Source organism: Meriones unguiculatus (assembly GCF_030254825.1).
Source record: "Meriones unguiculatus strain TT.TT164.6M chromosome 13 unlocalized genomic scaffold, Bangor_MerUng_6.1 Chr13_unordered_Scaffold_37, whole genome shotgun sequence".
NCBI classification, from domain to species: Eukaryota; Metazoa; Chordata; class Mammalia; order Rodentia; family Muridae; genus Meriones; species Meriones unguiculatus.
In genome coordinates, this window is record NW_026843647.1 from 713751 (window position 1) to 737174 (window position 23424).

Below are 23424 nucleotides of genomic sequence, written 5' to 3' on the forward strand. Positions count from 1 at the left end.
GGCTGCAACCAGAAACAGCAGGGTACTTTCAACCAGAGAAGAGACATTCAGCCTTCAATTAGGGTGTAATTAAACACCTAAAAGTGGACATCTTTTGTTGGCAGAGCTCTTAGGCTTTTCATATTCAAACTCAGGGCCTCAAGAGCAACAAGTGTTCTGAACCAATCAATAAGCCTTTGGTCTAGAGTGAACAAGTTCATTTCCTACTATGCACATCAGTCAGGTCACAATCTCCTTTTACTTCACCTTCAGGGAGTCTGAAAATATCTTCTGGTCCCCAGAGACACCTGCACTCATGTGCACATACTTGCACACATACCCCTACAAACATACTTAATTAAAAATAAAATAAGCCTAAAAATAAATCTTTAAATATCAACATTCAGCCCTACAGAAGATACTACAAGGAGAACTGCAGCCCAAGGAGGAGAACTACACCCAGGAAAACACAAGAAATATATAACCCCACATTAGCAAAACCAAAGGAAAGGAAACACATGCAAAAAAACACACACATTACCACCACCAATATCAAAATAACAGGAAGTAACAAAAACTGGAAATTAGTATCTCTCAACATCAATGGCAGCAACTCCCTTGTGAAAAGACACAGGTTAAAAGGATGGACATAAAAAAATTCCTTTCTTTCTGCTTCATAAAAGAAACACACCTCAGCACTAAAAATAGATATTACTTTTATTAATGATATGTTCCTAGCACTGAATAGTGGGCTTAGCACCTATGAGCGATGGATTGCTCAGCAACATGGCCTACCCAGCAGATAGCGTACAACTGTCTGTAACTCCAATCATGGGAGAAAAGACATTCTCTTCTGGCCTCCACTGATATCGTGCATGTACTTAGTATACACACTGGCAAAACTTATGCACCTAAATTACAATCAATTTTAATTTTTCAAGAAATGAGTACATATCTGGGAAGAACATGTGTTTTACATTAGGGAATCTCATGTGCATGCATCTTTTCACCATTTTCATTGTCTTGTCCTCTATGAGGCCAGAAGAATACACCCAACACCCTTGGCTTAGAAACACAGGTAGTTCTGGCCATTTGATGAGAGTGCTAGGAATTAAACTGCGTTTACAAAGGGCTCCATAGTTTACAAGTATATACCGTTTGTAGTTCCCACTATCTGCTTCAGACTGCAGGTTGAGGATGTGAGCTCCAAGCTTCCTAATTCAGCTACCATGTGTGACACTGGTGATGACCATTTCACAATGATCCCATATCCCTCTACAACCATAAAGCAAATTAAACACATTTGGAAGTGCCTTAAGAGATTGTGTTTTGTCACTGAAAAGGAAGTAATACACACCCATAAATTTTACAACTGGATGATTTATTTATTGCTGAGACTCATAGACAAAATTTGGGCAGAGTGCAGGGGATCTTATGAAGATACCAATCCAAGGGGTGGAAACCAAACCGCGAACCTCTGGACCTGCAGCCTATACTCTTACCCCCTGAACTGGACCTGCAACAGATCCTCTTAACCTCTGTGCCATAGTATTTTCTCTCTGCTGTTGCTCTTCTTTTAGGGCACATTCTCCCGTGTCTCCGAGCCCTCTAGTGGTGACGGGAGGCAACTTCTTCACTGCTTTTCTCCAGGACTGTCTCAGGTTTCATTGGCAGCATTTCCTGGCGCCATGGCAGGGGCACCCTCTTCTCCTACACTCCCCCAGGCAGAGCACCACTGCGAGAGAGAAGCCAGAGGCTCGGCTACTGCCGGGCCAAGGGGCACAGGGCCTCGGGCACCCCATGGAGGAAAGAGAAGGGGCTAGAGAATTGCATGGCTGTTTCTGTTGTTGTTGTTTGCTTGTTTGTTTTGTTTTTTGTTTTTAATTTTTATTTTTGGAAATGTGGCCATAGACCTTTGCCTTTAGCTCACGAAAAGGGATCTGACCCCAGGCAGTTGAGCAAACCTTCTGCCGTCCTCTCTCCATCACAGTGATGAAACTCCACCAGCAAAGCAACTCGGGGAGCAGAGGGTCTCTTTCCCCTACAGTTCTGCCCTGTCCGGTGGTGTCCAGGGAACTGTGAAGCAGTGGGGCAGACAGGGATGATGGCCCTCAGGGAGAGCAGAGAGCCCGTGAGGGGGAGGCTTGGGCTGGGGAACTCCAGGAAGTGACCCTGCTTCCTCAGATAGAACTCTGAACCCTGGTTACCAGGTAACCAGAGGCAAGCAGCAGCAGAGGCCTGGAGAGACCAAAGCATCTGGAGAACATTGAGAGTTAAGCCCTTTCTCCTGCTTCCAGACCTCCAGAGGCTCAGGTTTCTGAGAAGACAGCCAGGGTGGTGGCCTGGGCCGCTGCTGGACACCTCAGGTGCACTCCCTGACAAGCTCCTGGCCTGTTCCTCCCTGGAAGACCAAGGTGAATGGGGCCTGCCTGCTGCAGGGGAGCTTTCTGCCTGCCCCCTCGCCCCTCCCCCAGACCCTATGATCAACAGTAATCCCAGCTTGGGTGAGTGTTCCCCTGAAGACACCCAGGAACACTCTTCATGTCCCCTTCCAGCTTCGGTGTACGGAAAGGGGTCCTTGTTGCCTCTCAGGGTTTGCACACTTCAAGCCTCCCTTCAGGCCTGATCCTTCCTCAGAGTGAGAGGGAGTCCCTCCATGCCCTTCTTCCCCCACTGCAAAAGGGAAAGAGAAGGCAGAAGGAAAGACCCCGCTCCAGGAAAATAAAGAATAGGGGAGGGGGGCGTTGAGGCCTCTGCCTCTAAGAGCTCGGCCTCCGTGGTGAGGCTGCGCCTGGCAGCCCATTTCCCCAGCCCCCGGGTCTGACCGGCCTGGGAGAAACGCGAAGGCCAAGCCCTCTGTGGGTGGGGCGGGGGAGGGGCAGGCGCAGAGCGCTCCTCCATTGTCAAGCGCCGTCGCTATGGATACAGACGCTGAAGGGAAAACGCTGAGCTCGCCTGGTCCTGGTGGGCGGCGGCGGTGAGGGCGGTGATGGGAATCCGCTTCCTGGACGCGGTGGCGGCGGTTGTGGCTCGGCTAGCGGACTACTTCATCGTGGTACGCTGAGACCGGAAGAAGCCAGGTAAGGGTGTGGGCGCCGCCTGAGCTCCGCTTCTGCCCCTGGGTTCCCCCTCCGCCCCCTCGGGCTCTGCCTCTACCCCCGAACTCTGCCTCCTTCGCCCCGAGCTCGGGCTCCGCCTCCGCCTCCGCCTCCGCCCCAAGCTCCGCCTCCTACACGGGCTCCGCCTCCCTCCTTTCCCGGGCTCCACCCCCCGCCCCGGGATCCTCCTTCCACCCCAGGGCTCCATCCACGCCCCGTCCCGGGCTCTGCCTCTGCCGCAGGCTCCGCCCCCAGGTTCAGCCTCTGCCTCCCTAGGCGCCGCCTCCATCCCCCGGGCTCCGCCTCTGCCCTACCAGGCTCTGCTTCTGCCCACCGGGCTCCGCCTACACACCGGTCTCCTCGCTCCGCACCGGGCTCCTCTCCCCGCCCAGCTCCAGTTTCTGCCTCCATCTCCCGGGCTCCGCCTCCGCCCCCACTAGGCTCCGCCTCTGCTTCCTCGGGCTCCTCTCCCGTCCCCGCCCCGGGCTCCGCCTTCATCCCTGGGCTCCGCCTCTCTACGCCCCGGGCTATGTCTCCCGCCGCCCTCGGGCTCCGCCTCCGTTCCCTGGGCTCCTCTGCCGCCGCCTCCTCTGAGCTCCGCCTCAGCCCCCAGCAGCCATCCAGTGGGCTAGATGGTGCTAGGCCTAGCATCGCAGCTGGGAGGCGGGAAGGAGAGAGGGTTGGGTCCCGAGGCGTAGGAGCGGCGGGTCCACAAGTATCAGCCATCCCAATGCAGCCAAGCTTGGCTGGCTGTGGGCTTGTGTGAGTCACCCGCTGGATGGCGGTCGCAGGGCAAGGTCTGGGCGGTGCAGCTGGGGGCTGGCGGGCTGGGCGGGTCGGGAGAGCCTGCCCGAGTTCTGCCAAGAGCTTCTGTGGAGGCTGCTGGTACCCGGGACCGTGCCCTCGGGCCGCTGGGGTTGGGAGGGCTGGAGCACAGTGTGTGGACTTCCTAGGATTACGCTTGTGCCCGGCATCCTGAGGAAGAGAGATGCTGGGGCCAGTCCTCCCGGAAAGAAAGTACAGAGAGTCGGGTGCTGCCTCCCGCCTGCCCTTGGGAGGGTGGGGTGGGGGAGTTTGGACATCCCAGTCGAACAAAAGCCAGGTACTTGGAAAGGCCACAGGATCCGTGCACATTTTTAGGAACATTGTTTCAGGATGTATGTGCTAGCATTCCAGAATGAAATGGCTCTTCTTAAGACAGCCAGCCAACCACTGCAGGTGGTCTCTCTCACTTAGCTTTCAAGTGATTTGATTGTTCTCTTTATTCATCAGATACTTCTTCATAAGGAACAGTTTGGCAGATACACTGCTGTTTATACTTTGATGGACTTGCACAACCAGGAGTATACAGGGTTCACACAGACTTATTTTCTTATTTTTATATCTTTGTGCTGTTATATATAGATAAACGAGATGTAATAACAAGGTTACTGTAGAGCTGGGGAAACCTCATTCATTTCAGGTTAATTCTACCAGCCCTGCAGCCCCTTGTCTCCAGAGGTGCTTGGGCTGTATTTTGCTGATTGTTAGTCATTGGTAGCACTAGGGTACTAATGTTCTTCTCATCACTTATTATTATTTATTCATCCCTAAGAATTTGTTTAAGAGAAGGGATCCTTCACATTTTTTCTCCCTACTACCTATTTGAGGTCACTTAAGAGAACTGCCTGCAGGTTGGTGAGATGGCTCAGCAGAAAAACACTCTTGCTGGCAATCCTGGAGACCTGAGTTTGATCCCTGAATTCATGAAAAGGTGGAAGGCAAGAATTGTCTTCTGACCTTCCTATGTGTTCCCTAGTATGCATGTTTCACCTTCATCATGAACACACAAACATACACACACACGGACTAAAAAGAAGACATTGAGCTGTATTTAGAGAATCTTCATGTTGCTCCATAATACCACGTCATTTCACTTTTTAGTTTTTTACAGACATAGTCTTACCCAGACTGCCAGTGTAGAGAATCAGTTTTGTTTTTAATCTTGTTTAGTTTTCAGTTACATTGTTTTTTCCCCTAAAACAACATTATTTAGGTTATTTTTTTGACAGATTATCTCAACAAAGCCATGGCTATCCTGGGCTTCCCTAAGTAGATCAGATCAGGCTGGCCTTGAACCTACAGAGATCTGACTTCCTCTGCCTCCCAAGTACTGGTGTTAAAGAACATGCCCAGCTTCCCCCACAACAATTTTGAAACAATAACAAACTTGAAGATAGTTCCAACTATGTACAGTTAATTGCTCTTTTACTTTGGACATTTTGAGAGGAAGCTGCTGACCTTATGCCCTGTCACTCGGAATGGTTTAGTGTTGATTTTATACAAACAGGAACTTTGTCTTACATAATGACAGTGCAGTTATCAAAATTGGTAATTCACACTGACACATTATTGCATTTAATTTGAGCTATGTTGACTATGTTATTACTCACATAATTGTTGAGGAAGTTGGTACATTTAAGTGTTGCATTGTTTCTTTATCTCTTTAATTTCTTTCAATATGGAACACTTCCCTCATCTTTTTCATGATCTTGTCACTTTTGATGACTACAGATCAGTTACATTTTTCTTCATTAAATTATTTGTTCATTTTACTCCGATTCACAACCTCACTCCTTCCTATCGTCCCAGTTCCACCCTACCAACCACTTTTCCTATAACCCCCACAACCAACCCACCCTTGGATATCAAGTTACATCAGTATTAAGTACCTCTTCTTTCACTGATGCAAGACAAGGCAGCCCTGCTAGGAAAATGTGATCCAGAGGGAGGCAACAGAGATAGGAGCCCAAATCAGAGACAGCCCCTGCTCTACTTGTTAGGGGACCTACTTCCAGACAAACAGCCCATCAGTTTCATATGTGGAGGGGTCCTAGGACTATTCCAGGCATGTACTTTTGTTGGTGGATCAGGCTCTATGAGGCCCCATGTTACCAAGTGAGCTGCCTATGTTGGTCTTCTTGTAGTGTCCTACCCCTCTAGATCCATTAATCCTTCCTCAAACTCTTCCACAAGAATCCCTGAGTTCTGCCTAATTGTTTGGCTGTGGGTCTCTGCATCTGCTTTCATTATCTGCCAGATGAAGCCTCTCAGATGGCAGTTATGTTAGTCTTCTGTCTACAAGCATACCAGAGTATTATTAACAGTGCCAGAAGTTGGGTCTCTCCCATGGGTTGAGTCGCAAAATGTGCCAGTTATTGGCTGGCCATTTCCTCAATCTCTGTTTCATCTTTTATTCCTGCATATCTTGTAGGTGACAAATTTGTGTCAAGGGTTTTGCCAGTTGGTTGGTGTCTCCCTCCCTCCACTGGCTACAAGATGTGTCCACTTCAGTCTCAATATCCCTGCTGCTAGGCATCTCAGCCAGGCTCACACCCCCATATTTTCCTAGGTACCTCCAGAATTCCAGGTCTTCATTTTATTTCAGAGATGCTGCAACACCAATTTCCCTTCTCTCCTAGCCCTCTCACCCCATCCACACTTTTCCAACATATGATCCCCCATCGTGTTCCTCTTTTCACCCCCTCTCCCACCCACTTCCTCTCTCCCTCCACTTTCCATGTCTGTCCCCTTCTTAGGGGGATTCAAGTATCCTCTCTTCTACCCTCCATGTTATTTAGTTTATTTAGGATTATACCGTGGTTATCCTGTAAGATATGGCTAATATCCCAGGTTTGTTATTTTTGTTGACTCTCTCTAAGCTCTCTGTGTTCTCATGGATCAATGCATAAACTGGGACCAAGGTATCACAAAAGTGTAACACACTGTGTCCTGTCAGGTGGTACATACTTTCACTTTCATTACTTGTAATCAGTGTTTTCCAGGCTTTTCTACTACAGTGTTAATACCTGTACCCCCATGAGTACCTTAACACTCTGTGTCTTGGTCCTCATCAGAATGTTAATGCATTTGACATACACTTACATCAATATGGATTCATGATTTATGTGCCTTCTGCAGCTGACTAGACTGTTATTGTTTGTTTTAGACTGCTGGGGCTAAGTGACAAATGATTAATAACAAAGGCTTTAGTTTTCACAATTGTAAACTCTGGAAAGTCTAAAGTTAAATTATAAGGTGTACTTGGGGGCATGCTTGTCTACAGTCATGTTCTCACTTTAAACTCAGTGTTCTAAAGGGCCACATGATTTCATAGGATCTCTTTAATAAGGTTCTGAACCTATTTATAAGGGCTTCACCACCCATACCTCCCAAATATCTCCTGCAGTTCTGTTACTTTGAGTTTCAAGACTTCTACATAGGAATTTTGGGAGGACATAGATATGCAGATCATTTTGATGTTCAAATTGTTTTGTCATTTGACCAATGAGAGCTTATATATCCAGCTTCTGTGTCTTTTTTTCTTTCCATTTTTTATATTATTTTTTATTAATTACACTTTATTAACTTTGAATCCCTCTGTGCCCCCTCCTTCCTCCTCTCCCAATCCCATCCTCCCTCATTCTTCTACACACATGCACCTCCCCAAGTCCACTGATAGGGGAGGTCTTCCTCTCCCTCCCTCTGATCATTGTCTATCAGGGCTCATCACGAATAGCTTCATTGTCTTCCTCTGTGGTCTGGTAAAGTTGCTTTCCCCTCAGGGGGAGGTGATCAAAGAGCAGGCCAATCAGCACATGTCAGAGACAGTCCCTGTTCCCATTACGATGGAACCCACTTGGACACTGAACTGCCATGGGCAACATCTGTGCTGGGTTCTAGTTTATCTCCATCAATGGTCCTTGGTTGGAGTATTAGTCTGAGAAAAGTCCCCTGTGCCCAGATTTTTTGGTTCTCTTGCTCTCCTTGTGGAGCAGCTGTCCTCTCCAGGTTTTATTATTTCCTACTTCTTTCATGAAGTGCTCTGCACTCAGCCCAAAATTTGGCTACAAGTCTCAGCATCTTCTCTGATTCCCTGCAGGGTAGAGCCTTTCAGATTCCCTCTGTGGTAGGTTCCTGTCCTGTTCCCTGTTTTATCCCTCTTCTGATGTCCATCCTCTTTGCCTTTCTGAATGAGGATTCAGCATCTTAGCCAGAGTCCTCCTCCTTCATAAGTTTCTCTGGTTGTACAGATTTTAGTATGTTTATCCTATATTATATATTTAATATCCACTTATGATTGAGTATATACCCTGTGTGTCTTTCTGCTTCTGGGATACCTCACTCAGGATGATCTTTTCCAGTCCCCACCATTTGCCTGCAATTGTCATGATTTCCTTATTTTTTTTATTGCTGAATAATATTCCATTATGTAGATTTACCAAAAATTTTGTATCCATTTTTCAGTTGAGGGGCATCTGGGTTGTTTGCAACTTCTGACTATTACAAATAAAGCTGTTACAAACATGGTTGGACAAATAAATGTCTTTGTTGTATTCTTGAGCAACTTTTGGATATATGCTTAGGAGTGGTATAGCTGAATCTTGAGAAAGCACTATTCCTAATTGTCTGAGAAAGTGACAGATTGATTTTCATAGTGATTGTACAAGTTTACATTCCCACCAGGAGTGGAGCAGGGTTCCTCTTTCTCAACATCCTCTTCAGCATGTATTGTTATTTGAGCTTTAGATCTTAGCTATTCTGATGGCTGTAAGGTGAAATCTCGTGATTGTTTTCATTTGCATTTCCCTGATGACTAAGGGCATTGAGCATTTTTTTTAAGTGTTTCTCTGTCATTCGTCTATGGAGAATTCTCTGTTTAGCTCTGTGTCCCTTTTTTATTGGATTACTTGATTTGTTGCTGTTTAACTTCTTGAGTTTTCTATATATTCTAGATATTAGCCTTTTTGTCAGATATAAGGTTAGTGAACTTTATATTCTTTCCCATTCTGTAGACAGTGTCCTTTGCTTTACAGAAGCTTTTCAGCTTCGTGAGGTCCCATTTATTGATTGTTGCTTAGAGCCTGTGTTGTTGGTGTTTTGTTACACCAGCCAAGACACAAGACCTGAGAAAGATATTTTCCTGGCAAGAAGAACATAAGAGTCCTTTCCAAAGCAATGGTTTTCTTCAACATAGCAAGCACTGGGATTTAACTTAGGGCATATGGATATGTTCAAATATGGGTTCTCTATTCAGAACCATGCTAAATTAAGTCCTATTCTGAATGTGATCAAAATGTAAAATCTAAGCTCAAAAGGCACTCTTTGCTCAAAGCCAGGTGGAAATATGTGTAAAATTTTTAAAATGGACAGAAATTCCCCTGAGATTATGACCACAAGTTCTTAACTGAAAATGAAGTAAATGAGGCCATGAAACTAGATTGCTCAGGAGGCAATGCCATCTGGTAATCATGATGTCTGATCAATGAGGGGATAATTCAATGCTATATTTCTCACTTACACAAATGAGAGAGAACACAAATTCAGAAAATTTCTAGCATTCCTGTGTACACTATACCTCAGGAAAAAAACATCTATAACTTGAAATATAGTTTACATTTTGAAATCATTTTGATACATGACATTTCTACATAACCATGGCTGTTTTAGAACTGTCTGTGGAGCTGGGCATGGTGGCACACACTTGTAATCCCAGCATTCAACCAGGAAGAGGCAGACAGATTTATGTGATTATGAGGATGGCTGGGTCTACAAAGTGAGTCCAGAACAGCCAAAGCAACACAAGAAAATTGTGTCTCAAAAACAAACAAACACAGAACACACTCTGTGTAACAGTCTGGCCTCAGTCTCAGAGAGATCACCCTGCCATTGAAACCTAGGTTTAGGATGACAGACATGCACTTATGAGCCAACCTATGATTTTTAAGTGGTCTATACTTGAATCAAGGAATTAAAGGATAAAATAAGATGTACAAAGGAACCATTTTCCTTTTAATGAACAGTAATAAGACTTCAAATTCTACAAATAATTTCAGTCATCTATTAGTGGCTGCATTCCTTTGTTAATTTCATCATTTTTAACTGGATATTAGGCATATAATATAGAATAATCATCCTAAAATCTGCACAGCTAAAGTAGCAAATCAAGGAGGACCCTGGGTAAGATGCTCAATCTTCATTCAGAAAGGCAAAGGGGATCGATATCAGAAGATGTAGAAAACAGGGAACTGGACAGGAACCTACCACATAGGGCCTCTGAAAGACTCTATACAGCAGAGTATCAAAACATGTGCTGAGACTCATAACCAACCTTTGGGCAGAGTACAGGTAATCTAATGAAACAAGGGGGAAGATAGAAAGACCTGGAGGGGACAGGAGCTCCACAAGGAGAGAAATAGAATGAAAAAATCTGGGCACAGAGATTTTTGGAGACTCATAATCCAAATAAGGACCACAAATGGAGATAATGTAGTACCCGACAGATATAACCCATTGCAGCTTAGTGTCCAAGAGGGTACCCTAGTAATGGGAACAAGGACTGTCTCTGACATGAACTCAGTGCCTGGCTCTTTGATCACCTCTGCCTGCAGGGGGAACAGCCTTACCAGTCCACAGAGGAAGACAATGATGACAGTCCCCATGAAACCTGATAGACTAGGTTCAGATGGAAGGAGAGAAGTACCTCCTCTATCAGTGGACTGGGGGAGAAGCATAAGAGAAGAGGGAGATTTGGAGGGGAGAAGAAGGGGTCTATAGCATGGATACAAAGTGAATAAACTGTAATCAATAAAAATGAAATAAAAAAATTTAAAAATGCTGGAGTGTGTTTGTGTGCACATACATATGTTATGGTGTATACGTGCTAGTGAGAGTACAACTTATTGCTATTATGTACATCTTATATGTAAGTTCTTGACATGGAACACAAAGAATCTTTTGGCCAGTGACCATACTTGCATTTATTTAGCCTGAAAATATATTTACGTATCTGCTAGTGTGTGAATCTGCATATACAGCAAGACAACTATAGAAACATTAGAAAAATCTCTAGCAGTGATATGGACTACTCAGGGATTGATCTCAAATCATCAGGCTAAACTAAATTTACCCACTGAGACAATTCTCTGACATTCACTTGCAGTTTTGAGAAAGTCTTAAGAACAAGTCTTTACTCCTAAGAAATAACTAACATTCCAAAACAAAACAGGAGTGTATAATTTTCATTTGCAAGTAGCATTTATTATTCAAATAATTTCATTTTCTTCCATCCTCAGATGACAATATATTCATAATCAGAATAGAAGACAATATTGTACTGATGTAATTTTTCAAGTACGTTTTATGAGTCTCAATGAGCTTAGTGGGGAGTGCTTGTGGTATGCAAGAGACAACATAAAAAATATATATATTGAAAAATATATAACCATGACCAAAAGAGATCCCATAGAGTATCACACATTCTTCACATAGCTGTCATAGCCTAAGAATGAATAGTCCATTACACACACAAGATGCCCTTTTGAAATAAATCTTGTTGCTGTTACATTAACTATCACTTCTAGATAAATCTCTAAGAAGGCAAAACTTCAAGATGAAGTACCATATAGTAAATATGGGAAACATGCAGAAGCATGAAACTTCAAACAATATATACATACATATGTACACACATACTATTAAGCATCAATTAATTATTTATATTCAAGCAAGGCTTAAAAACCAACATCTTAAATGAACTTGTGAAAACATTTAAAAAAATTACAAGTTCTCATAGACACTTCCTTGAAAACTATGATCTCACACTGCCTGATATAAATAAGCAATGGACCACATAGAGGATGGGGATTCCATTCTATGCATTGCAGCAGTAAAATTCCTATAACCAAGTGGAAATGCATTAGAACATGAACAGCCACCACAGAATGAATATCAGAACCTAATAAAACTTCTGTGAATGGATTTGCTATACACACAGCAAATTCAATACCTACTCCAATGTTTCAAAATTTAGACCACAACCACAATTGGTGATCTCCTCCATTACAATGAAGTGAACATGGTAAATAATTACTTTTCTTGGAAATAAATACATTTATTATGTCCAAAGTAATAAACGCTTTTGCATAAATAAGATTGCTCTCTTCTATGAATTATTTTCTACTTCCTGACATCAAGATGATATACTAAGATTTAAGATATTTACAGTACTATATACATGGCTTTGCAGTTAAGACAAATTCATTCCCAAGACCTACATCAGCTTTTTTACAACTTTCTATAATTCCTGGTATGAGAAAAATTAGTGTGTCTAGTCTACATGGAAACTAGAATGGACAGGCACATGGATAGACAAAGACACATTATTTCTTAGGAATAAAGACTTGTTCTTAAGACTTTCTCAAACCTGCAAGTGAATGTCAGAGAATTGTCTCAGTGGGTAAATTTAGTTTAGCCTGATGATTTGAGATCAATCCCTGAGTAGTCCATATCACTGCTACAGATTTTTCTAATGTTTCTATAGTTGTACTGCTGTATATACAGATTCACACACTAGCAGATACGTAAATATATTTTCAGGCTAAATAAGGGCCAGTATGAGATTCTTTCTGTTCCATGTTAAGAACTTACATATGAGATGTTGTACATAATAGCAATAAGTTGTACTCTCACTAGCACGTATACACCATAACATATCACATAAGGGAAATTAAAACAAATTCTTGAATATATGTTTACTCATGAATGTTTTACTTATATGTTGGCGGCAACTACAGGCTTATCTACAAATGTTTTCTTCATCATGAATTCTTTCATGTAACAGAAATCAAACACGTAGGTTTGAAGTCAGAGAAATTAATCCTTCTCAGTTGGTGGTATCATTTGGGAATGTTTAAGAAATGTATCCCTGCTGGAGAAGTATGTTATTTGGGGTGGGCTTGATAGTTTTCAGCTGCATACCTTCTGTAGTTCCCACTCTCTGCTTCATGCTGTAGGTGGAGGTTGTGAGCTCCAAGCTTCCTACTTTAGCTGCCATGTATGACACTTGTTTTGCCCAATTTAAAGTGATCACATATCCTCTACCATATCATAAGGCAAAGTCAACATATTTGGAAGTTGCCTTAGACATTGTGTTTGGTCACAGAAAATGCACTAATACGCACACATAAATGTTACAACTGGATGATTTATTTCATGTAATTGAAGTGAATTGTGAAATAAAAACATATTATCTTACTGTTTCAATTCATATGCCTTTGGTCCATGAGATTTCAATTGGAAACAAAATAAGGATGGATGTCATAAATGCATGCATACACTGTTGACACTTGTTAGAATTTTTCTCGAAAATAATCTAGTGTAATTGAATGCAACCTGGTGGGTCAAAGATCTTAACAAAATTTTTATTCTAATAGATGTTCATCCGAATGAGTTCTTTTAGGTTCTCAAAGACTACTGCGATATGCAAAGGCTTTAAGATGTAGCCAACACAGTAAGGCTTTTACTCTTATATATTGGTAGCATGAAGCAGAAAACCTTACCATACTGACTACATTCATGGGGTTTCTCTGCAGCATGTCTTTTTCTAATGATTTCAAAGAAAACCCTATGAAAAGGATGTACCACATTGCTTATTGAGAGGGTTTCACTGCAGTGTGTGTTCTTTTATGTATTTGGGGATAACTGTATTAAGAAAAGGCTTTATCACATGAAGGCATGTGAAAGGTTTCTCTCTACTATCTGACCATTTGTATACTTGAACATGACTTTGATATGTACTACATGTAAAAGCAAATTGTATGTGGGAACATGAAAAAGCAATTTGTCCTAAGTATTTCCTTTTAGTTACCAGCCTTCATTGATTTATAAGGTGAACATAAGTTTAAGTTCATAGTCCCTAAGAAACCTGTAGACTTCCCAATAGCTGACCGACTTTAATTCCTAAACTTTTGTTGCCCAAAACATGACTGTTCCATACCATGATTTTTGGTCCCCTAACTAAAATGACTGACCCAAACCACAGATTCTCTATCCTAAAACATAATAACTTTTTCTAACCACAAAAGAACAAATGGATATGAATGTTTTGACTGTTAAACCTACATTTTGCATCAGGTGACTTCCTCAAAGACATAAACAAATCCCATATGCCTAAACCATGACTGATGGAAATAATTCAGTTGTAAAACGCTAAAGATGTTTATGATTTTCAAGCTCAGAACCTCTGTAACTTTCTGGCTCATTGGATGGGTAGGCATCACAGTTCAACATTATGTGTCCTTCATCAAACTGGATGACAATATTTTTTTTATCTGTATTGACCTGTTTGAGTTGTATTGGATTCAGTGAACAGAAGAACACAAAAGCCTTACCATATTGATTATATTCTCAGATTTTTCTCTCCATTTTGAAACTTTTATGAGGATGTAGAATATAGATATGTGTAAAGGTCTCCCATTTTAACACATTCATAAATTTTCTCTCTGTATGAATTCTTTCATGATGACAAAGATTATACAAATGTGGAGTAGCTTCACCATGTAAATACACTCATAGTCTTTCGTTCCAGTATGAATCCTTTCATGATGTTGAAGATGATTGTGAACAGCACGTTTTCATTAGATGACAGTTATGTGAAAAGGCTTTACCACATAGGTTACATTAATAAGGTTTCTCTCAAGTGTGAGCTCTTTTATGTATTAGGAGATGACTGTTACATACAAAGGCTTTCACACATTGATTACATCCATAAGAGTTCTCTCCAGTGTTAGTTCTTTTTTGTATTAGGAGACTACTGTTACACGCAATGGCTTCACCACCTTAGTTACATTCATAAGGTTTCTCTCTAGTATGCATTCTTTATGTCATAGGAGATTACTATTACATCAAAATGCTTTATCACATTGATTTCATTCAAAAGGTTTCTATCCAGTGTGCTTCTTATATGTACATGGAGATTATTATGGCATGCAAACTTTTTCACACATTGGTCATATTCATAGGGTTTCACTTCAATAAGTGTTCTTGTTCAAGATAACTCTTACATGAAAAGACTTCATGACATTAGTTATATTCATAAGGATTTCTGCAACATGGGTTTTTATGTCTTCGGAGAACACTGTTATCTATGAAGGTTTTACCACATTGGTTACATTCATAAGGTTTCTCTCCAGTGTGAGTTCTTTTATGTATTAGGAATTGACTGTTCTGTGAAAAGGTTTTACCACATTGGTTACATTCATGAGGTTTTTCTCCAGTGTGAGTTCTTTTATGTACTAGGAGATTACTGTTCTGTGCAAAGGCTTTACCACATTGGTTACATTCATAAGGTTTCTCTCCGGTGTGAATTCTTTTGTTTTTGGAGATCACTGTTCCATGCAAAGGCTTTCCCACATTGATTACATTCATAAGGTTTTTCTACAGTGTGAGTTCGTTTATGTACTAAAAGCTTACTGTTATATGCAAATTCTTTACCACAATGATTACATTCATAAGGTTTTTCTCCACTGTGAGTTCCTTTATGTCTTAGGAGATCACTGTTAGATGCATAGGCTTTACCACATCGGTTACATTCATGATGTTTTTCTCCAGTGTGTGTTCTTTTATGTACTAGGAGATTACTGTTCTGTGCAAAGGCTTTACAACATTGGTTACATTCATAAGGTTTCTTTCCAGTGTGAATTATTTTATGTACTCGTAGATTACTGTTAGATGCAAAGGCTTTACCACATTGGTTACATTCATAAGGTTTCTCTCCAGTGTGAGTTCTTTTATGTCTTTGGAGACTACTGTTATCTGCAAAGGCTTTAGCACATTGGTTACATTCATAAGGTTTCTCTCCAGTGTGAGTTCTTTTATGTTTTTGGAGATCACTGTTCCATGAAAAGGCTTTACCACATTGATTACATTCATAAGCTTTTTCTCCAGTGTGAGTTCCTTTATGTCTTAGGAGATCACTGTTAGATGCATAGGCTTTACGACATCGGTTACATTCATGAGGTTTTTCTCCAGTGTGAGTTCTTTTATGTACTAGGAGATGACTGTTACGTACAAAGGCTTTACCACATTGGTTACATTCATAAGGTTTCTCTCCGGTGTGAATTCTTTTATGTACTCGTAGATTACTGTTAGATGCAAAGGCTTTACCACATTGGTTACATTCATAAGGTTTCTCTCCAGTGTGAGTTCTTTTATGTCTTTGGAGACTACTGTTATCTGCAAAGGCTTTACCACATTGGTTACATTCATAAGGTTTCTCTCCAGTGTGCGTTCTTTTATGTTTTTGGAGATCACTGTTCCATGCAAAGGCTTTCCCACATTGATTACATTCATAAGGTTTTTCTCCAGTGTGAGTTCGTTTATGTACTAAAAGTCTACTGTTATATGCAAAGGCTTTACCACATTGGATACATTCATAAGGTTTCTCTCCAGTGTGAGTTCTTTTATGTATTAGGAGATGTCTGTTATGTACAAAGGCTTTACCACATTGATTACATTCATAAGGTTTTTCTCCAGTGTGAGTTCCTTTATGTCTTAGGAGATCACTGTTAGATGCATAGGCTTTATCACATCGGTTACATTCATGAGGTTTCTCTCCTATATGTATCCTTTTATGTCTGAGGATATGACTTTTATTTGCAAAGGCATTACTATATAGGCTACATTCATAGTGGTCCACACAAGTATGCATACTTTTACATGTGTGGGGACTACTGTGATATGCAAAGACTTCATATTGAGTATCTTCAGGGAGTTTATCTGCACATTGATTGTTTTCATACCTGCAAAGATAATTGGCACATATGACAGCTTTTCCACATTCATTACACTAATGGACGTTTTTGTCACATGACTAAATTTTGCAGTTTGAATTAAAAGTAAAGAATAATTACATTTTGAGTTTTCATCATTATTTTTACATTCACAGTGTTCTCCTCTACTGGTTGTTTTGCTGAGCCAGCAATCAGCTAAGTACTGATGAAATCATAGTGTTGTTAGTTCTATGGCTGATCACCTGTCGTATATTTTGTAAACCTTTGCCCTTCCTTACTTATCTATTGGAAATAATAACGAGCTAACAAGTGATAGCAGGGCGCAAAATGCAGGACAGAACTTCTGAGTGAGAAAGGGTTGCTGGGAAGAAGAAAGCAAATGACACACCATTCACTAGCATGACAGTGAGGTTAACAGATGGACATGACCATGAACAAAGAAGTAGAGCTGGCCATGCATTCGGACACTGTGCTAGGTTTGTGTTAGGGAAAAAAAAAGGTTCAGAATCTGCCCAGTAAATTGCCTAAGCTTTAAAATATTAAAAAGCCTCTGCATCATTATTTGTACTGCTGGAAGCTCTAAATAGCCCATATAAAGCATAATAGGTATCAATTTTTAAACAACTACTCAAAATGGGGACTACTATACCTTTTAGTTGTTCTGGTTGGTACATTGTTTCTTTCAATATACACATATTAAAATGACTTGTACTCATTGTGATATATGATATAATTATTAAAAGAATAATAATAAATGACATGGTTCCATGATGCATTCACACATTTGATTTTTGTTCATCACAGACATGTGATATAGGAATTATGGTTTTTCCACAACAACATTCCTGACTCTAAAAAAACTGCCCTTCTCACAAAACTTAGCAACATTACTACAAGTATATGAGTAACCCCATTTTACTATGGATGAGTTGATTAGTATAATCTTTTGGATATACTTTCATCACCTATTTACTGTGAATACATTTAGCAATATCTGAGTTGTAGGATACTAAACAAATTGCAGTTTTACCTCAGCGCTAATGAGTAAACAATTTAATCATTGATCTTGTGTGAGTATTATTCCTTGCATTCTTTCTTAGAGGAGTGCCTTGCAAACACACATCAAATACCTAACGTGGACGTACATAGTTTAGTAACAAGTTAGTCATCATCAATAAATACACTTAAAACTGATCATTTACACTGTCCCTTCTCTTTCAAACTTCCAGAACATATTAAAATTTTTTTCAGAACCATATTCATATCAGCTTACAATGAAAATTACCTTGTATGTCTTCTAGAATTTTGACAGTGCTCTTCTATATTATGACTTTCCCAATTGTAGCCTAAAATACAGTAACAGAAAATGTATGCTTTATTATTGGAAATAATACAAAGTTTAAGTCGTGATCTATGGTCAATCAAAGATCGATTCATCTAATTCTTCCTCATCCTCAAGAGAAATTACAGAAGCACATCAATAATGAATAGTGTTTCCCCATATTTTAAGAAGTAAAGAAAATTCATTGCCCTACCTATTGCAGTGAGGTTCCTGTAGGTCTCTAGCATCACATCTTTGTAGAGATTCCTTTGGGAAGGATCCAGCAAAGCCCACTCTTCTTGAGTGAAGTTCACATGCACATCATTGTAGGTCAATGCAGTCTAAAATATCCACACACATGTACAACAGAAAGTATGATACTTAGAATACTGGAAATGTATCCTTCTTTTACAATATTTTCAATGTATTCTGGTGGCTCTTCTACTTAGTTTCTGACACACAAGTTGTAATGTGATCACCAACTCTTTTTCGGAGTAAACTCAACAGTGAGGTTCACCTCTCTAATTTCTGCATCCTTTTAGTAGGATATAGGCTTACAGGAGAAATGTCAATTAACAGATAAAGAGAGAGAGAGAGTAAAGAGAAAAACAATACAGAGCCCACATGAGAAAAATAGTATAAATGATTCCTGACTCTTATAAGAATGGGCAGGCTGGGTGTATTATCTGATGACTTTAATTCCAAAATCACTCAGGAAACAGAGGCTGGTGTATTTCACAGAGGTGGATGGTAGACGGCTCTTTGCAATAAATTCCAGGACACTCAGGGGTACATAATAAGATCCTGAACAATATGCAAAAATTAATCAAACAAACAAGATAAAAAACCTTAAAGATCTTTCTCAACTTTTTATAAAGAGTTACACATTCACTCCAGTTCTGCATACATGTCTAGAAACCTGAAGTACCTCATTTTAAACTGTAATATTAATATGATCTTCTTAAAAATGAGATGTATGTTTGAACAATTACAAAAGGAGAGATGAAAATATTAGCAATGTAAATGTTGATCATAAATAAGCAACATGGGGATGGAGGTATGGCTCAGTAGTTAAGAACACTGTCTGTTCTTCCAGAGGACATGGGTTAAATTCCCAGCACACATATGACAGCTAATAGCTGTCTGTAACACAAATATATTCAATAAAATACTCGTAAAACATATGCAAGAACACATCAAAGATATACACGATGAAAAAATTGGCTTAATCTCAGAAATACAGGGATAGTTCAGTATATGAAAATCCATCTGTAATCCACCATATAAACTGACTGAAAGACCAAGATCACATGATCATCTCATTAGATGAAAAAAAAGGCTTTGACAAAATTCAACAACCCTTCATGTTAAAAGACTTGGAGAAATCAAGCATACAAGGATTCAGGCACACACTTAACATAATAAAGGTAGTAAAAAGCGAACTGAGGGCCAACATCAAATTATTTGGAGAGAAACTTAAAGAAATTCCACTCATATGAGGTACATATCTCCATATCTCTTCAATATACTCCTTAAGTCCTAGCCAAAACAATAAGACAACTGAAGATTATAAAGGAGATACAAATTGGAAAGGAAGAATTCAAAGTATCACTATTCATAGATGATTTCTTAGTATACCTAGGTGACCCAAGAAATCCTACCAGGGAATTCCTACAGTTGAAATACACTTTCCACAAAGTGGCTGGGAGCACAACTAAAATTTTCATTATTCCTTCTGTATACAAATAAAAAATGGGCTGAGAATAAAATTAGGGAAACAACACCCTGAACAGTAGCCACAAACAAGATGAAGTGAAAGACCTCTATGACTAGAATTTGAAGTCTTTAAAGAAAGAAACTGAAGAAAATATCAAAAGATGGAAAGATCTCCCAAACTCATGGATATATAGGATTAACATAGAAAAACAGCATTCTTTTTTAAATATTTTATTAATTACAGTTTATTCACTTTGCATCCGTCCTCCTTCTCCCCTCCCAAATGCTCCCTTTATTCCCTTTCTCTAAAGCAGCATTCTTAAAAATGGAGTCTATAGATTCAATCCATTTCCCAACAACATTCCAACACAGTTCTTTACAGACCTTGAAAGAGCAAACATTAAATTTAAGTGGAAAAATAAAATACCCTTGATAAAAGTACAATCCTATAAAATTGGAATAATGACACAGAAATAAACCCACACCCCTATTGGAACTTTACTTTCAACAAAGAAGCCAAAATTATACAATGGAAAAAAGACAGCATCTTAAACAAATTGTGGTAGATGTCTGCACATAGAAAAATGAAAATAGACCCTTTGTGTGACCCTGCAGAAACTGAAGTCCAAGGGAATCAAAGACCGTCACATAAACCCAGAGACTCTAAATCATATAGAAGACAAGGTGGAGAAAATTCTGGAACTAATTAACACAGGAGAACAACATCAGCACAGGCTCTGAGATCTACAATAAATGGCATCTCAAACTGAAAAGCTTCTGTAAGTCAAAGGACACTATCAATAGAACAAAACAACAGTCAACAGATTGGGAAAATATCTACACCAACCCTACATCAGACAGAAAAGTAATATCCAAAATATACAAAGAACTTAAGAAATTAAACACCAACAAATCAAAAAAACCAATTTAAAAATGGGGTTCAGAGCTAAACTGAGAAGTCATAAGAGAGAAAAGTGAAATGGCTGAGAAACACTTAAAGAAAAGATCAAAGTCCTTAGCCATTAGACAAATGGAAATCAAAATGACTCTAAGATTCCATCGTACACCAATGAAGTTGCTAAGATAAAAAACCTCAAGTGACAACACATTCTGGTGAGGATGTAGAGAAAAGGGAACTTTCCTCCATGTCTGATGGGAGTGCAAACTTGTACTACTTCTCTGGTAATCAAACTGGTGCATTCTCAGAAAATTGGGCATATTTCTACCTCAATACCCATCTATACCACTCCAGGGAATATATCCCAAAGATGTTTCATTATAGAACAAGGACATTTGTTCTACTATGTTCATAGCTGTTTTATTCATAACATCCAGAAAGTGAAGAATGGATAAAGAACTACTAATACATTTACACAATGGAATACACCTCAGTTATTAAAAATAAATCATGGAAATTGCAGGCAAATGGATCAAACTAGAAAAGATCATCCTGAGAGAGGTAACCCAGACACAGAAAGAAACACATTGCTTATAAGCAGATATTAGACCTATAGTACAGCATACGCATTCTACAATCCACACACCCAAAGAAGCTAAGTAAGAAGGGTCCATGGGAGGTTGGCAGAATATCACTCAGAATAAAAAAAAGAGAACAGACAGCAGAAGTAGATGAATAGAGGGAACTGTGCAGAAGTTAGAATGGGGAGGGAAACAAATGTGGGTAGCAGATGTGGGGAGAATTGTAGTAGGATGTGAGAGGCATGAGAACAAGAAGGGTAACTGAGGGGGCTTCTCCTTGGAGTCATTTGACAGGGAAGTTTCATGAGAGGACCTGGGTGTGACTGGGCGTGACTCTAGCTGAGAATCCTAATGGAGGGGCAGGAGAAGAGAGACATGGAAAATTAAGTATGAAGTGACCACCTCTTAGCCAGTCAGGACTAGTGGAGAGAGGGAACAACAACTGGACAACAAAACCCACTATCCAAAAATTACCCTGACTGCAATAAGTTTAGGGATAATGATGGAACAAAGATTGAGGGAATGTCCAACCAATAATTGGGCCAACCTGAGACCCACACTACACTAGAGAGCCAGCCAATGAAACTGTAAATGTTGCATTGCTGAGCTTGTAGAAAAGAGCCTAATTATGCCTGTTACCTCAGAGGCTCCACCCAATAGCCAATGGAGACAGATGCTGGAACTTGCAACTAAGCATGGGGAGGATCTCCGGGCGTCTTATGGAAGTACTGGGGGAAACATGGAAGAACCCGAAGGGGATAGAAAGCCACAAGAAGACCAACAGAGAAAAGTAACCCAGACCTGGGGGGGGGGGTTAAGAAAATGAGACATCAACTAAGGAGCATGCATGTTCTAGACCTAGGCTTCTTGAACTTATCTGTATAAGGGTGGTTGGGTCCATGTGGGTTGAGTGGTAAGTTGAGGGGACTGTTTCTAAAAGGAACTCTACTGCCCGCTTTTAGAAAATCTCCCCCTGTCAAGTGTGCCTTGAATGGCCTTAGTGGATGAGGATATGCTCAGTCCTGATGTGACTTGATGTGCTGCAATGGGGTGATACAGGAAGACTAAGGCTCTATTTTTGTGAGAGAGGAGGAAGAAGGGTGAGGGTGGACTGAGAGCAGAGGAAGGAAGGATCACTCTTTGGATGTAAAGTCAAAAAACAAACTAATCTCTCTAAAAAATTTAATACACTCAGAGAGAGAGACAATGGAATTGAAAGGTGATAACGGAGGGGGCTGTAGGTGGGACATGAAATAAACATAATAAATAAAAATGAAAAAGAATAATATTAATACATTCTCTGAAATATCCAGAGGGAAAACTGGCAACATGACCTTGCCCATCAAATTAGAATTCGTCCAAATAAACCTCCAAAACTGTCATCAAATCTTCATGTATCTGTCATAGTCTAAGAACACAGTCATATTATACATCTATAACATGCTTTTTTGAAATTAATTTAATTATTGTGTCATTATATAGAATCTGTAGGAAATTCTCTTACAAGGCAGAACTTCAGCACGATGTGACATAAAGAAGTATGTAACTTCAAACAATACATATATACATACATACATTTTATTAAACATTTTAATGTTAATGTCCAGGAGCAAAGTCACTTTTAGCATACTTTTTTTTCTTCTAACCTGCTACTGTGCTACTGTGATTGAATCCCCTAACCACCAACATCTCAGGTCATGAATGGGTTTACTTTTTTGGCCCATCATTTTGAAAACCTAGGATAGAAACTCAAATTTCAAGAAAACTAAGGAAAAAATCAGGGCAAATATTGTTTCCTGTCTTGCTCTCATTTCTTCATTGTCTCAGGCTCAGCTAGCTTTTTTATGCAGCCCAGGGCCACTTAAGTAGGAATACTGCCATCCTCAATTGAAGAACCTTCTATAGAAATCATCAGTCAATGCAATCTCTCGTTTACATAGAAACCAGCCATTTTCTCATTAGTTTACTTACTTTTTCACCTTATAGCCTGCTCAAAGCTCTGTACCTCCTCTCCTGCTGTTATCATCCCCACCATCATCCTTCACTCCTCCTCCCCTTCTTCTCAGGAAAGGGGAGACTCCCCATAACAAATCTCAGCACATCAAGTTGCATACAGACTAAGTGCATCTTCTTCCACTGAGACCAGAGAAGGCTTCCAAGCTAGGGCAAAATGATTCATAAGCAGTCAACTGTGTCCATGTCACAGACAGCCCCCATTTCA

General features: G+C 40.3%; 1 protein-coding gene across 1 annotated transcript; it reads right to left on the reverse strand.

Annotated features, from left to right (window-relative positions):
• Positions 1-3513: 3513 nt before the first annotated feature.
• On the reverse strand, positions 3514-18337 carry LOC132650937 (zinc finger protein 431-like; the record flags this gene model as incomplete). The annotated part of the gene is made up of 4 exons (XM_060376259.1): positions 3514-3678; positions 15337-16554; positions 17984-18033; positions 18223-18337. Coding segments are annotated over 4 exons (1548 nt in total), but the record flags the coding sequence as incomplete, so codon positions are not given.
• Between the last annotated feature and the right edge of the window lie 5087 nt (positions 18338-23424).